General features: G+C 45.4%; 1 protein-coding gene across 1 annotated transcript in view; it reads left to right on the forward strand.

The window, feature by feature from the left end:
• Window positions 1–17,233, forward strand: part of LOC144479395 (adenomatous polyposis coli protein 2-like) — a 57,664-nt gene that overhangs the window by 18,322 nt on the left and 22,109 nt on the right. Inside the window, exon 2 of the mRNA XM_078198017.1 lies at window positions 9,489–9,579. Within this exon, the coding sequence (XP_078054143.1) occupies window positions 9,489–9,579 (91 nt within the window). The remainder of the gene's footprint in view (window positions 1–9,488; window positions 9,580–17,233) is intronic.

Here is a 17,233-nt window from a genome sequence, read left to right on the forward strand (position 1 = left end):
TTCGCATGTAAAGAAATTCTTTACTGATATGCTCATCCTACTCCTGGGGCTGAATTTTATCGTCCTGCCCACCACAGGAATTGTAGCAGGTGAGACACAGACCATGCAAAGATCCGTTGACCTCGGGTGGGATTTTCCAGCCGTGGGACGAGCGCGGCTGGAAAATCCCACCCTCGATCTTACAAGACGCAGTTGTGTCTATGCGGGAGTGAAATTGGTCTTGGCTCGTCGCATGAAACAAGCTCATGTTCATTTCATATTGTGTCTGATTTTATTTTCATCGAAGTCTTAAGCAATATGTAACATTGGTCAAGAAAATAAGATCCGTTTGTTCTAACACTCATCCTTCAAAAGTTGACAATGGGTAGGGTATTTGAACCTTTGAAGGAGGGGGTCGGCTCAAAACAATGTTTGGAAACCTTGCATTTAGAATCACGGAATCCCTACAGTGCGGAAGAGGCCATTCGGTCCATCGAGTCCGCACCGACTCTTTGACAAAGCATCTTACCCAGGCCCACCCCCTGTCCCATTCCCTTAACCCCACACACTGAGTATGAAAATTACTGGAATACATTAGCCAATGTGTATGTTGAAGGCGAAAGTAGACTAAAAGAGAAAACAAAACAAGAACAAAATTATATTGAATTTATTGAGCTGCAGTGGGTTGGATAATGCTGCTAACAGCCTTTGATTGCAGTAGTGCAACATGAATCAGAAGAAAATAATGCTTCTGATAGCAAAGTGCATCACTTTAATAAATGTTGTAGTAGCCATGCTATAGATAGGAAGCAGAAATGGCCCCTCGCTTTGGGCCAAACTGAAGCAATTTGGACATTTACCAAACAGCATTTGTTGCACTGGCCTTTGTCCAGGGCACTGAGAGCAGCAGCATAGTGCAACACCTTGCATTTGAAGGTGTTTTTAGAATGGCATCTGACTGCAAGGTAGAGGGTGGCACGGTGGCACAGTGGTTAGCACTGCTGCCTCGCAGCGCCTGGGACCTGGGTTCGATTCTCGGCTTGGGTCACTGTCTGTGCAGAGTCCGCACATTCTCCCCATGTCTGCGTGGGTTTCCTCCGGATGCTCCGATTTCCTCCCACAGTCCAAAAAATGTGCGGGTTAGGTGCATTGGCCATGTTAAATTCACCCACGGTGTACTCGAACAGGCGCCAAAGTGTGGCGACTAGAGGATTTTCACAGTAACTTCATTGCAGTGTTAATGTAAGCCTACTTGTGACACTAATAAATTGTAAAAATGGTATCATGAAAGACAGCTGAGTCCAAGCTTCCCAGTGCCACTGGAATTTCCACAAACATGCTGTACACATTAATGTTAACTACAGCAATTATCTCTCATTGCAGAGCAGTTGATATTAATAATGAACATCAGATAAATGGAAAAAAGAACTTGTACTTTTTTCCACTTAAGAAATACAACAGGGATTTTCAGAGGTTCACTTCACCCTCTTCACTCTATATTATCCATAAAACATGAAGAGAAACTCAAAATAAGTATGTATCAAAACTTGATATTCTTTTTTGCTACTTTTAAAATTAACTGTCTTTGGGACCAAATGGATGGCTGCTACAAGTCACATGACCACAGGATTGGCCCCTTGTTCTGGAAGCTGTCAGCAGGAGTTACAAGAACAAAAGAATCCTCCTCTCAACATTGCCGAATCTCACACCGGGGTGGCACGGTGGCACAGTGGTTAGCACTGCTGCCTCACAGCGCCAGGGACCCGGGTTCAATTCCCGGCTTGGGTCACTGTCTGTGTGGAGTTTGCACGTTCTCCCCGTCTGCGTGGGTTTCCTCCGGGTGCTCTGGTTTCCTCCCACAGTCCAAAGATGTGCAAGTCAGGCGGATTGGCCAGACTAAAATAGCCCCTTAATGTCCCAGGATGTGTAGGATAGATGGATTAGCCATGGTAAATGTGCAGGGTTAGATGATCTTTCAGAGAGTTGGTGCAGACCAATGGGCTGAATGACCTCCTTTTGCACTGTAGGGATTCTATGATATTCTTTTGAGGAGTGAGAAATGACTGCTGTTTAAAGCTAACCTGAAAAAATGCCAGCAGCTTGGCTAACCAAGCAACTTGCCACCGTCTCTCAATTCCTCAAAGTCTGTTTGAATTTAAAAGTCTCTGCTCAATCCCTGCCAAGAGATCCATCATGCCACATCATCATTCGGTTGATGGACTTTCATGCTATTGTCTCCAACCAGAAACCCGTCTGCACTGAACTTTGTCTCAAATGAAATAATCTTTGGACATTGAATTGTTGGACTTTGGAAGTGACATGAACTAATATTCATTTCTGTGGTTCCTTTTTTGTTGTTGCCCATAGTTGTAAATTTTCCTCTTATCTATTGTACGCATGTGTACGTGTATATGCGTATGTGTGTCTGTATGTAGTGTGTGTATATGTGTGTGCATATGTAGTGTGTATGTGTGTAGTGTGTATATATGTGTGTATATGTGTATTTGTAGTGTCTGTATATATGTGTATATATGTGTGCAGTGAGCATTTTGTGTGTGTTAGTATGTGTAATGTGTGTGTATTTCTGCATGTGTATGTATATGTGGGTTTATGTGTGTGTGTGTGCGTATGTGTGTGTATGTATGTGTGCGTGTATGTATTGTGTATGTATATGTGTGCACGCGTATGTGTGCATATATGTGTGTATGCGTGTATGTATGTATGTGTGTGTCTGTGTATGTGTGCATATATGTGCATGTGTGTGTGTGTATGTGTGTGTACGTGTGTGTATGTATGTGTGTCTGTGTATGTGTGCATATATGTGCGTGTGTGTGTATGTGTGTGTTTGTGTGTGTATGTATGTGTGTGTGTATGCATATGTGTGAGGTTGTGAACACTTTCTTCCTAGGTTTCAATGTGAATAAACTAACCTTCTGAGTTATTCATAATGTGAGTTTGCTGCGAGTTACATAGAACATAGAACAGTACAGCACAGAACAGGCTCTTCGGCCCACGATGTTGTGCCGAGCTTTATCTGAAACCAAGATCAAGCTATCCCACTCCCTATCATCCTGGTGTGCTCCATGTGCCTATCCAATAACCGCTTAAATGTTCCTAACGTGCCTGACTCCACTATCACTGCAGGCAGTCCATTCCACACCCCAACCACTCTCTGCGTAAAGAATCTACCTCTGATATCCTTCCTGTATCTCCCACCACGAACCCTATAGTTATGCCCCCTTGTAATAGCTCCATCCACCTGAGGAAATAGTCTTTGAACATTCACTCTATCTATCCCCTTCATCATTTTATAAACCTCTATTAAGTCTCCCCTCAGCCTCCTCCGCTCCAGAGAGAACAGTCCTAGCTCCCTCAACCTTTCCTCATAAGACCTACCCTCCAAACCAGGCAGCATCCTGGTAAATCTCCTCTGCACTCTTTCCAGCGCTTCCACATCCTTCTTATAGTGAGGTGACCAGAACTGCACACAATATTCCAAATGTGGTCTCACCAAGGTCCTGTACAGTTGCAGCATAACCCCACGGCTCTTAAACTCCAACCCCCTGTTAATAAAAGCTAACACACTATAGGCCTTCTTCACAGCTCTATCCACTTGAGTGGCAACCTTTAGAGATCTGTGGATATGAACCCCAAGAGTTATTAGTAAATTGGATCACATAAGCAGCGTGTTTGGGAAACACCTTACAGTCTCCTTTAAATATAATTCAAGAACACCTGTGCTTATGGATAGATGGAAAGAGGATAGAGAAGTTCAGATTCTCTCTCCTGTCCATAACAACCCTTATAATCTATGTTCAAATTCTCCAACATATAAAAAATAGCCTCTGCTGCTTGTGAGGATACTATGTGAAGTGAACTTCAACAACCTCAGGGAGTTCTTAGCGAACACAAGCCATCAGTATGAAAGTATAATAACTCAACATTAGCCAGCACTAAATTGGCACGTTACACTAGGATGGCTGGTCAGGGAAATATATATGTAAAATTGACCTGCTGGCTAATGGGACCATGGTCCCATAACATTAGGTCTTGACAAATGTGATTTATGAAATTGCTGGAAGCATGGATTCTGCTGTTAGGAAATATATCTCCGTGACTTTTTTTAGCTGCAAGGCCTCATTTAAAGCAGAGTGGAACTTTGCTCGCGAGGTTGATGAGTTGGAGAATCAGGACTACACTGTTCCATTGCTCTCCCATTCTGTAAAACTCTGTTCTGAGAGCACAGTGTTGCTGCATGCTAATAGTGATTCAGAAGCAGCTGGGTTGCGTAAGAGCCTAGAAATGTAGAATTAAAAAGACTAGTCAGTTACTAAACACACTCATACAGTCCAGCTTTGGGTCTCCTTCCTTAAGGAGGCAGCACGGTGGCACAGTGATTAGCATGGCTGCCTCACAGCGCCAGGGACCCGGGTTCGATTCCCGGCCTGGGTGACTGTCTGTGTGGAGTTTGCACATTCTCCCTGTGTCTGCATAGATTTCCTCCGGGTGCTCCGGTTTCCTCCCACAGTCCAAAGATGTGCTGGTTAAGTGCATTGGCCATGGTAAATTCTCCCTCAATGTACCTGAACAGGCACCAGAGTGTGACGACTAGGTGATTTTCACAGTAACTTCATTGCAGTGTTATCTGTCATAGAGGTTTACAGCATGGAAACAGGCCCTTTGGCCCAACTTGTCCATGCCACCCTTTTTTTTCAAACCCCTAAGCTAATCCCAATTGCCCGCATTTGGCCGATATCCCTCTATACCCATCTTACCCATGTAACTGTCTAAATGCTTTTTAAAAGACAAAGTTGTACCCGTCTCTATTACTACCTCTGGCAGCTTGTTCCAGACACTCACCACCCTCTGTGTGAAAAAATTGCCCCTCTGGATACTTTTGTATCTCTCCCCTCTCACCTTAAACCTATGCCCTCTAGTTTTAGACTCCCCTACCTTTGGGAAAAGATATTGACTATCTAGCTGATCTATGCCCCTCATTATTTTATAGACCTCCATAAGATCACCCCTCAGCCTTCTTCGCTCCAGAGAAAAAAGTCCCAGTCTATCCAGCCTCTCCTTATAACTCAAACCATCAAGTCCGGGTAGCATCCCAGTAAATCTTTTCTGCACTCTTTCTAGTTTAATAATATCCTTTCTATAATAGGGTGACCAGAACTGTATTCCAAGTGTGGCCTTACCAATGTCTTGTACAACTTCAACAAGACGTCCCAACTCCTGTACTCAATGTTCTGACTGATGAAACCAAGCATGCTGAATGCCCTCTTCACCACTCTGTCCACCTGTGACTCCACTTTCAAGGAGCTATGAACATGTACCCCTAGATCTCTTTGTTCTGTAACTTTACCAAACGCCCTACCATTAACTGAGTAAGTTCTGCTCTGGTTCAATCTACCAAAATGCATCACCTCGCATTTATCTAAATTAAACTCCATCTGCCATTCGTCAGCCCACTGGCCCAATTGATCAAGAACCTGTTGCAATCGGAGATAACTTTCTTCACTGTCCACTATGCCACCAATTGTGGTATCATCTGCAAACTTACTAACCATGCCTCCTATATTCTCATCCAAATCATTAATATAAATGACAAATAACAGTGGATCCAGCACTGAGCCTTGTGACTAATAAATAAACTTTACTTTACTGTCAGTGTGGAGTTTGCACGTTCTCCCCGTGTCTGCCTGGGTTTGCTCCGGGTGCTCCAGTTTCCACCCACAGTCCAAAGATGTGTGGGTTAGGTTGATTGGCCATGCCAAATTGCCCCTTAGTGTCAGGGGGACTAGCTAGGGTAAATGCATTGGGTGACGGGAATAGGGCCTGGGTGGGATTGTAGTCAGTACAGACTTGATGGGCCTCCTTCTGTACTGTAGGAATCTATGATTCTGAGAATATGATACCATTGGAGGGAATGCAACTAAGTTTGCAAAACCGATGCCTGAAGTCAGTGACTTATCTGTTGTGGAGAGGTTGAGAAGACCAGGCCTATATTCCCTAGAAGAATGAAAGGTGATTGAGATGCTGGAGGATATTAGAAATCTGGGGGTATTCCGGGGCAATGGGTGGCTCTAGAGTCTTTGGCTGGAACTTTACGGCTGTTCATGCCGGTGGGATATTCCAGTCCCATCGACAGTGCATCCCTGCTGCAGGCTTCCTGATGATGATCCGTGGATTCAATGGCAAATCCCATTGACAGCAGTGGGGCCAGAACATCTGCTGCCGGTGAATGCTGCCTCCCCTTGTGAGAAACACGCAGTGCGAAGACCGGAAAATCTCTCCTATATTCATAGAGTCATTGAGCTTTACAGCACAGAAAGAGGCCCTTTGGCCCATCGTATATTTGCTGGCTATCAAGCACCTATCTACTCTCATCCCATTTTCCAGCACTTGGTCTGTAATCTTATATGCTATGGTGTTTCAAGTGCTCATCTAAATGCTTCTTAAATGTTGTGAGGATTCCCACCTCTACCACCCTTTCAGGCAGTGAGTTGCAGATTCTCACCACCTTTTGGGTGAAAATCCCCTCTAAATCATGGAATCCTAGAATCCGACAGTGAAGAAGGAGGCCATTTGGCCCATCGAGTCTGCACCGACCACAATCCCACTCAGACCTTATCCCCATAACCCCATGCATTTACCCTAGCTAGTCCCCATGACACTAGGGGGCAATTTTAGCATGGTCAATCCACTTAACCCGCACATCTTTGGACTGTGGGAGGAAACCGGAGCACCCGGAGGGAACTCAAGCAGACACAGGGAGAAAGTGCAAACTCCACACAGACGGTGACCCAAGCTGGGAATTGAACCCGAGTCCCTGGCGCTGTGAGGCAGCAGTGCTAATCACCGTGCCACCCTGACCTTCAGTCTATGCCCCCTGGTTATTGACCCCTCTACTAAGGGGAAAGGTTTCTTCCTATCTACCCTATTTATATCCTTCTTAATTTTGTGCACCTCAATCATGACCTCCTCAGCCTTCTCTGCTCTAAGGAAAACAACCCCAGCCTATCCAGCCTCTCTTCATAGCTGAAACCCTCCTGCTCAGGCAGCATCCTGATCAATCTCCCCTGCACTCTTTCTGATGCAGTCACATCCTTCCTATACTCTGCTCTCCTTCAACAGACAGTGTTATTGAGTGTAGTTTAAAACCCAACCTTCTACCCGATCTCATGTGTTTCCTGCCTAGCAAATTACATTGAAATGACCCGAAGGACAAACAGAAAGGAATGTCGGAACCTTTAGTGGGACGCTGACTTTCTCTGCATCGAGATGAGATTTGATAGAGCTGTGTGAGGGGTCTAGCTCGAGGAGATTGAGGGGCACTTTTCCCATTGCCAAAGGGCCAAGAACCAGAGGACACTGATTGAAGGTGATCGGCAAGAGAACCATAGGCAACGTGAGGAGAAATAGTTCACATAGTAAATGACCAAGATCTGGAAAACAAAGAATAAAGAACAAAGAAAATTACAGCACAGGAACAGGCCCTTCGGCCCTCCAAGCCTGCACTGACCATGGTGCCCGACTTAACTAAAACCCCCTATCCTCCCAGGGGCCATATCCCTCCATTCCCATCCTATTCATGTATTTGTCAAGACATCCCTTAAAAGTCACTATCGTATCTGCTTCCACTATCTCCCCTGGCAGCGAGTTCCAGGCACCCACCACCCTCTGTGTGAAAGACCAGCCTCATACATCTTCTTTAAACCTTGCCCCTCGCACCTTAAACCTGTGCCCCCTAGTAATTGACTCTTCCACTCTGGGAAAAAGCTTCTGACTATCCACTCTGTCCATGCCCCTCAAAATTTTGTAGATCACCCCTCAACCTCCGGAATGTACTGCCTGAGGGTGTAGCAGAGGCAGATTCAGTCATGGATTTCAAAAGGGAATTGGATAAGCACCTTTATGGAAACAGTTTGCTGGGCTAAAGAGCAGGGAATGGGACTAGCTAAATTGTTCTTGCAGAGAGCTGGCATGGCCTTGATGGGTCGAATGGTCTGCTTCTGTGCTGTTGCCTCCTCTGACTTTACGCTGGCATTGCAGTTTGAGCTGTGGTTTCCCTGTCAGATGATGGCAGCATGATTCAGCAGCTCTGGTGTTTTATTGATGTGCTGCATTAGACTTTCCAAAATTGCATTTTAAATCTTTCCTGTGCGTGTGCTTTTGGGAGATGCTGATTCCCCAGTCTCAGGCTGCCTTTGATGTAGTGCTTGGAACAGAGCAGGACATGGGCTGAGTGCAGCTGTATCTTGTTCTGATATGGCAAAGCCTAAAGCGGCCCGAATCTCTGATTTAATCACGCAGAACAGGGGCCATCTGTAGAGCAACGCGCTGAAGCCAAGTGTGGAGAGGCCTGGAGACTCCACATTCAGCTGTGCTTTGAAGAGACTTCCCTTTTAAAATTAAAATCTAAAAGGGGCAGGATGCAGCTGGTGCAAACACTGGTGGAAGTTGATGTCATGAGCCTATCCTTTGCAGAGTAGTTGCTACTGGGTGCGGATATTGGATGTACAGTGGCAATGCTGTGGAGTTAGGCTACACATTGCGTCCTGGATATCTTGAATGCAGACAGCGCTTTCGGAGTGATCAATGGGATTCACAGGTGGAGGAATTAGATGCCGTCGCGGCTTTTTAGTAACTAACTGGATTCTGTGACTAGCTGGAGCATCACAATGTGCTGAAACCCAGTCTGTGGACACTTCGATGCTGTCTTTAAATTTTCTGCCTGACAATTTTGGAATCAATCACTGCCTCAAATGTCATTTGGCTTAATCTTTGGAGTTAAGAACACAGGGCATTTGAAGGTAAAAGGCCGTGTAATGATGATCCTTCCATATGTCATGCAGCAGTGTTATTACAACAGGAACTAAGCATATCCACTTCCTTTTGTACGCAGCTTTAACAGCAAGGGCCTGTTCCATTATTTCAGCTTGGCAGGTAACAAGCGTTCTCACAGCATCGTGCAGTGCCTCTGTGGAAAAGGATGGGTTTAGTATTGATTCGTTGCAGTAATAATGGTGTATGGCCTATTTAGATGGGACTGAAGGAAAAACGGATCACAGGATCAATAGGAGGTCCTTTACAATTACATCCTTTATTGCAGCGACTCTCTACTGAAACACTGTGGGCATGATATTACAGGTAATAAAAGTCACCTAAAGCAGGCATCCACCAGGCAGATCTTTCACCAGCGAAGATGAGGAGAAGACCAAACCAGGTTTATCTCGCAGCCGACTGTAGCATTTACATATCCTCTAATTAATATCTGTGTTCCAGTGTCGGAAGCTACAAACAGATACAATGAAAGGAGCCCTTGACATTTGCAAATTTGGCAGGGCCGTTAGGAAGACAAAATTAAAAGTCAGTCCCTGGAGCACTCTCGATACCACAGGGCCTCTTGAAGAAAGGTTCTTCTGACTGTCCATTTTTCTTGTGTGTGTCACGCTTGTTGCAGCAGGATGATAGGTGTACTGATTACCCTCAATTACCTACTGCAGGAAATGTTAAAGCAGCTTCAGACCAAGCTGGAGCAAGAAGCTTGCAACTTAGCCTCCACTGGAAGGATTGAAATTCTGGACCAGCTGAAAGGTAGGACATATTTCCTTATTTGCAATGCACAGACCAGAAATCTATCTGATAAAGCCTTTACCAGTTTATCCATTTGAAAGGAACAAAACTTCCGCCGTCCTTATCTGGTCTGCCAAGTAGAGTTTGTGAAATCCTACTAACTGTCCTGGCTTGAGACAATTCGCACTCCTTTAACCTGTGATTATCCCTCTCTCCATTCGCACTGTCTGTACCTGTAAAGACTTGATTACCTGTAAAAGACTCGCATTCCAACCATTCTTCACATTCCAATCTGTAATTATCTTGCAATTGTGTCTTTGTCTATATATGCCGTGTTTCTGAACCTACCTCTCCACTCACCTGATGAAGGAGCAGCGCTCCGAAAGCTCGTGCTTCCAAATAAACCTGCTGGACTTTAACCTGGTGTTGTGAGACTTCTTACTTACCTGGTCTGGCCTACATGTGACTCCAAAGCCAGAGCAATGTGGTTGACTCTCAACTGCCCTTCAAGGGGAACTAGGGTTGGGCAATAAATGCTGGCCAGCCTGCGACGCTCATGTCCCACGAACGAATTAAAACAAACCTTCTCTCCGCCCATCACAACACCCCTTCCAAAACATCCAAAGAAATTAGTTTCTGATTTGATGAAACTCCACCCCCAAAGGGTCATTTGGTGTCAGCCATGGCTGAGTTGGTACCACTTTTGGCTCAGATCCAGAAGGGTTTCAAGCCTCGCTTAGAGACGAGTATAAGATCTAGACAGATGCTCCAGTGTGGTGCTGAGGGAGTGCTGCACTGTCAGTGGCGCTGTCTTTCAGGTGAGAGGTTAACCAGCTGCCCCATTTATCCTCTCAGTTGTACGTAAAAGATACTGTGGCACCATTTTGAAGAAGATCGGGGAATTCTCCCTGGTGTCATGGTCAATATTTACCCCTCAACCCACACCTCCTCATTCTCAAGTTGCTGCTTATTGGACTTTGCTGTGTATTTCCTACATTACAACAATTACTGCACTTCAAAAGGCTGGTTAGCACCTTGCTGATGTATTGATTATATAAATACAAGTCAGTCTTTCTTATTTCAGGCATAGAAGTGTAAAGATTTGTTTTCTTCTTTGATGGGTATTACTGACCAGGCTAGTATTTATAGCCCACTCCTAATTCCCCTTGGGCTGAACAGCTTGTAATGGATCCATTATAGGGATCCATTATAGGGATCCATTACAATGGATCTGGAATCACATGTAGGCCAGATGGGATAAGGATGGCCTATTTCCTTCCCTAAAGGGCATGAGGTGAATCAGATGGGTTCCATTACTGAGACCAGCTTTCAATCGATTGAATGTAAATCATGGCAGGATGTAAACCCATTATCTCAGAGCACTAACCCGCGTCTAAAACAGAAAATGCTAGAAACCTCTCAGCAGGCCTGACAGTATCTGTGGAGAGAGAATAGAGCCAACATTTCAAGTCTGGCTGTCCTGGCTCGAAGCATTGGCTCTATTCCCTCTCCACAGATGCTGTCAGACTTGCTGAGTTTTTCCACCATCTTCTATTTTTGTTTTAGATTCCAGCAACTACGATATTTTGCCTTTAACTAACCTGGGCCTACTGGGTTACTAGTCTAGTGGTATTACCATCACGTCACTATCTCTGTCTATTGCTTGAAGATTTACTGAATGTGTCACGAAACATGACAAAGGCAATAGCTGTTTATTGGGCAGGATGCCAAACTCGAGATTGTAACTCGATGAGTTACAATCTCTCCTCCACAATGTGGTCACAGGACTTCACCTGGGCAGGACACACATCAGTGCTGCATTCAAGTGGAAAATGCCAGTTCCTCCTTTTAATTTGCCTAACAGCAATTCCGCTAAGTGTGCTGAGTTCACAACTCTGCTTTAACTGGCAATGACCCTGAAAACAGTATTATAGTTATTGTCCTAAATATAACCAGCGTGCAAACCCGGATCCCGATTTCGAAAGTAATCTCATCGTGCCTGTTCTGTGGCATTATCCAAATCTTGTTTTCTCGTTTTTTCGATTTAACTACCTCACAACAGATCCATCCTTTCTCATATCGATCCCTGCTCTTGCGTTTTGTAATAACTGTCCTAGCCCTTCCTCCACCCCCGGGGATGCTGTGATCAATGCGGCGTTTGCTCTAATTAAACAAGCTTTGAGCAATTATTTCCCCTTTGAGGAATGTAACAGCAATTGATTCCTTGGTGACAGAGGATACCTCCTAAGCTTTTATTGCAAGCGACCCTCCAATTGCAGCTGTGTGCTTGTTGAGGCTGATAATCTCATCAGTCAGTGAATACATTTTGATCACATTTTTGCAAAGGGTTGTTCTTTGGAGCTGATTATTTTCCAGTAGGTTGCGGAGTTCTATGTGGAATTGGTGTAAAGAAAAGATTCAGCTACAACAACAACAGCTGGTGTTGATGTAGCACCTTTATAATGTAACAAAATGTCCCAAACACATTATAAAACATGGTGGGTGTGGTTTTCCCGCCCCACTGGTCGAATGGCGTAACAGGGCAGGAAATTTAAGCGGCAGACAAAAAATCCGATTCTTACCCACGTCTAGCCGGTAGTGATCTTCCTGGGCCATCTTTTGTGACAGGGTTGGGGGGGTGGGTTGACAGATCTCCCATATACTGTGCAGACTTGTACACAGTATATGGGAGCAGTAAGAAGTCTCACAACACCAGATTAAAGTCCAACAGGTTTATTTGGTATCACGAGCTTCCGGAGCACTGCTCCTTCCTCAGGTGGCTCACCTAATGAAGGAGCAGCGCTCCGAAAGCTTGTGATACCAAATAAATTTGTTGGACTTTAACCTGGTGTTGTGAGACTTCTTACTGTGCCCACCTCAATCCAATGCTGGCATCTCTACACTATATGGGAGATCAGGGCACATGCCGAGCAGTCTGCCGGTTTCCCCGGCAAGTTTAGGCTCTGCCGCCCCCCCCCCCCCCCCCGCCCCTCCACCCCCTCCCACCGGCGTGAAACTCCCTACTGCCAAAAAAATTGAGAGAGTGTGGGAAAATTGCGTGGGATAGCTCGCTGATAAAACTGGACTGAAACTCTCCAGTTTTCAGACTTTTGTGACACTTAGAACTTTGGGGGGAAAATTCCACCAAGTATGTCATTAAACCACTAAAGGACATGATGTGCGGGAATTAATGGCTCACTCGTCCCCAGACTCTAAAATTCCGCCCAAGGTCAATGGACCTTTCCATGGCCCGCCCCTCACCCACTCCGATTCCCGTGGCGGGCAGGACGGTAAAATTCCAGTCGGATGACCAAGAGTGTGGCCATAGAATTAGGTTTTAAGGAGCAGTTTAAGGGAAAGGAAAGTGAGGTAGGTAGATGGGGAGATTCACGGAGGGAATATCAGAGGTTAGGCCTCAGCTTGCGTCAGTAAAGGCCACCGATGGTGGGACCATTAAAGTCAAGGATTGCTCAAGAAGTCAACCTCAGGAGAATGTCTATTTTTGGAGGTTTGTGGAGCTGGAAGAGATTCAGAGATGGGGGAGGGCTGAGGCCGTGGATGGATTTGAAAACAAGGACAAGAATTTGGAAGTTGAGGCTTTGTTTAATGGACGAGGTCAGAGAGTGAAGGGGTGATATGTGAATGGGGCTTGGTGCGAGTTAGCATATGGGCGGTAAAGGTTTGGGTGACACAGGTTTTAGGGGTGGGAGGCTGGCCAGGAGTGTGTTGGAGTGGTCAAGTCTGGAGATAAAAAAAGATGTGGATGAGGGTTTCAGTAGCTAATGAGCTGAGGCAGGGATGGAGTCAGGCAAAGTTATGGAGGAGGAAATAGGTAGTCATGGTGATGTGGCCAGAAGTTCATCTTAGGTCATGTACAACACCAAGGTTGTAAACAGTCTGATCCAAACTCAGAGTTGTCTTTATATAGCACCTTGCATAACCTCAGGACATCCCAAAGCACTTTATAGCCAATGCGGTGTGGTTGAAGTCAGCCTCGGCAGCAAATATCTGACTGTCGATGGATGTGTTGAGGGAATTCTTTCTTCCTTAAATCAGACATGTTGAGGTCAATTCTGGCACCCATGTAACTGCTCCGATTGGGATCAGCTGGCTGGGATGAGACTAACACTTTTAAAAATCTCGATGGGTTTTAATCGAGGGAATTGTGCAAACCTCCACATTGAAACTTGACCCCTCTATGTGACAGCTTAAAGCTGTTTATACATACTCCCATTACAGGAGCTCCACATCTGGTCATGTAACTTTATCTACAGAGATTAGATTATGTGGGTACATGATGCACAGAGATGTTACATCAAAGCTGATATGTTGATGTGTTTTTCTAGCTGATAAGTGGTTAAACCAATCTCATTAACTGTGCAGGGAAGTTCTGACCCTGCAATATCTGTGATGCATGTAAACATGATTGATGTGTTGACAATACAGTGCTGTCTCAATAGTTTGGGCTGTAGGTATGGGATCAATAGGAAATGGGAGTCTTTATTGATATAAAGGTTTATTGAGGCTGCCATCTCCACTGACACCTGACCCAATATCCCAAATACCGATAAATTTCACTCGGAGTGCCAAAGGAACACGGTATTTATATAATAAAAGAGAAGGAAAAACAGACAGTTTCAATGTTCCTTCTGACCTCCCACCTTTTGAGGTGTATAAAATCATGAGGGGCATAGATAGGATGAACGCACATAGGCAGGAATTTTACCGCCCTGCCCGCCATGGGAATCGAAGTGGGCATGGGGCGGACAATGGAAAGGTCCATCCACCTCGGGTGGGATATTCCAGTTTCGGGACAAGCGAGGCCATAAAATCCCACCCATAGTCTTGTGAAGGGGAATTGAAAACTCGAGGGCACAGGTTTAAGGTGAGAGGGGAAGGATTTAAAAGGGACCCGAGGGGCAACTTCTTCACGCAGTGGGTGATGCGTATATGGAATGAGCTGCCAGAGAAAGCGGTTGGGGCAGGTACACAATGGCAACATTTGAAAAGCATTTGGATAGGTACATGGATGGGAAAGAATTAGAGGGATATGGGCCAAACGCAGGCAATTCGGACTAGCTGGGAGGGCACCATGGTCAACATGGACCGGTTGGGCTGAAGGGCCTGTTTCCATGCTGTATTGCCCTACGACTATGACTCTAAGACCAGGGATTTACAAGCAGTTGTCAATCTGCTAACTTCCCTCATAGGTAGTGTAATAAATCTTCGGAGGCAGAAGTCCCTTCACCAAAACCCCTTTATTTACAATTCAACAGCAGTGCACAGAGTGCTATCAGTCTACCTTCGGGAGTGCCAGAGGAACTGACACTCTGGTTAAATACAAGGAAAATACTCCCTGATTGGCCAATCAATTGGCTCCTTAATTAGGGAGTTCATATTCCAAAAGGCCAACCTCAATTGCCTGATTGGAGTCATTACAGATAGCATCAAGTCTTTAAATGACCTCAGGGTGTGCCGGTTTACAGCACCTTAAACTTGGGACCTTAAAGAGCCAAGCCGACTAAACACACATTTAAACTTGGCCACAGAACTATACATTGCGCAATACACTGTATAACACGCCTGTCCTTGTATAACACACATTAGTCAGCATTCTCCGATCTTGCCCGCTGCGGCTGGGATTCTCCGGTCCCGCTGCAGTGAGTGGGGAATCGGCAAAGCGTCAAATTCTCCTTTCTCACTGGCAGTGGGGGCAGGGCGTGTAACATCAGAGAATTCTAGCCATTATCCGATTTACCAGGAGCAAAGCCATGTGGGATTTGCTGGTTCATTTTTTAAAAGCACCATTTAACATATGACCAAAGTTAATTTCAAAGTTCCTTGGGCACTCGATCATCCACAAAATTCAATTGTGTGCCAGTGGTTGCATTTTATTGTGGTAGATCAGCAACAAATGCGTTCTGAATCATTAGAGATTCCCTGCTAATTTAATGGTGATCTGATGCAGCAAAGGTTGCAGTGACTCCATAGAAGTGCACTCTTCATATTCTGTGGCAGAAAACATCAGACTGTTTTCCCTTGGTGGCACAGCGGCACAGTAGTTAGCACTGCTGCCTCACTGCGCCAGGGACCCGGGTTCAACTCCTGGTCTTGGGTGAGTGTGCGGAGTCTGCATGTTCTCCCTGTGTCTGCGTGGGTTTCCTCCGGGTGTTCTGGTTTCCTCCCACAGTCTGAAAGACGTGCTGGTTAGGTGCGTTGACCGTGTTAAATTCTCCCTCAGTATACCTGAACAGGCGCCGGAGTGTGGCGACTAGGGGATTTTCATAATAACTTCATTGCAGTGTTAATGTAAGCCTACTTGTGACTAATAAATACATTTTTAAACATCCAACCTCATCGGCAGTAACTGTACAAGCAAAAGAAACCTGAAAAGTACATATTCTTATTGTAGGTCATATTTTATTAATCAAAGTGCTTTTCATCTCATGTGTTTACTGACACACAGTAACACCTTCACATACAGTACACGGGCAGCCCATTTAATCAGGCCACCTTCACGTTACAGTTTACCAGCTATTCACGATGTAATTTTAGTAACATATATAGAATTCAAAATGTACATTTGCTGACGAAAGCATTAAAAGTTTATTTCTTCGTGGCCCAACTAAAATATATAGTCACAATTCTATGGGTGTGGAGGGATATGGTCCAGGTGCAGGTCAGTGGGACTGGGCAGAAAAATGGTTCGGCACAGCCAAGAAGGGCCAAAAGGCCTGTTTCTGTGCTGTAATGTTCTATGGTTCAATATTTAATAAATAGCTTACAATAATCCAGGGTCTTTGATGGATTACATATAAACATTTACAGTTTGTCTAGCGGTCCTCTATCTCACAAAACACTGCCATTATGTAATAGCATTCACATCAGAGATCAGCCTGTGACAGGTTCACGTTCTTCAATGGCGATGGGGCCTCAGGCGTGATGGTATTTTGCAAGCTCATTTGACTCCCATGTTGGAGAATCCAAACTGTAGAGAACTGAGGAAAGAGAGGCAGAGGGGTGGAGGGTTTAAGAGAGAGGTGGACTGAGCAGAAGAGGGTTTGAAAGAGATCTATGTCCAGGAGAGCTGACCAATGTCAAGGAGGCACATTGTGAGGCTGTTCAAAAGATAAGGAGGAAAGTAAACAAGAGAGTGAGGGTGCACCGGAGGGAAACACTAAGATGGCCATCAGGGGCTGGTAGCACAATAAGACAATGGGTGTCACAATGTGTGCGGCAAGTCATCCATCGTCGTCAAGGTGGTGGACTCTCTGATTAAATTTAAGGGCGTAACAGTGGTTAGCACTGCTGCCTCACAGCACCAGGGACCTAGGTTCGATTCCAGTTTTGGGTGATTGGCTGTGTGGAGTTTGCACGTTCTCCCCGGGTCTGCGTGGGATTCCTCCAGGTGCTCCGGTTTCCACAGTCCAAAGATGTGCAGGTTAGGTGGATTGGCCATGCTAAGTTGCCCCTTAGTGTCCCAAATGTGTAGGTTAAGTGAGTTAGCTATGGTAAATGCATGGGGCTATAGGGATAGGGCGGAGGGGTGGGCCTGGGTGGGATTCTCTTACGGAGAGGCGGTGCAGACTCGATGGGCCGAATGGCTTCTCTCCACACTGTAGCGATTCTATGGTAAGGCAGGCTATTCATCAGACATTAAGCAAGGAAACATCTT

The sequence above is a fragment of the Mustelus asterias genome, chromosome 26 (assembly GCF_964213995.1).
Source record: "Mustelus asterias chromosome 26, sMusAst1.hap1.1, whole genome shotgun sequence".
NCBI lineage: Eukaryota > Metazoa > Chordata > Chondrichthyes > Carcharhiniformes > Triakidae > Mustelus > Mustelus asterias.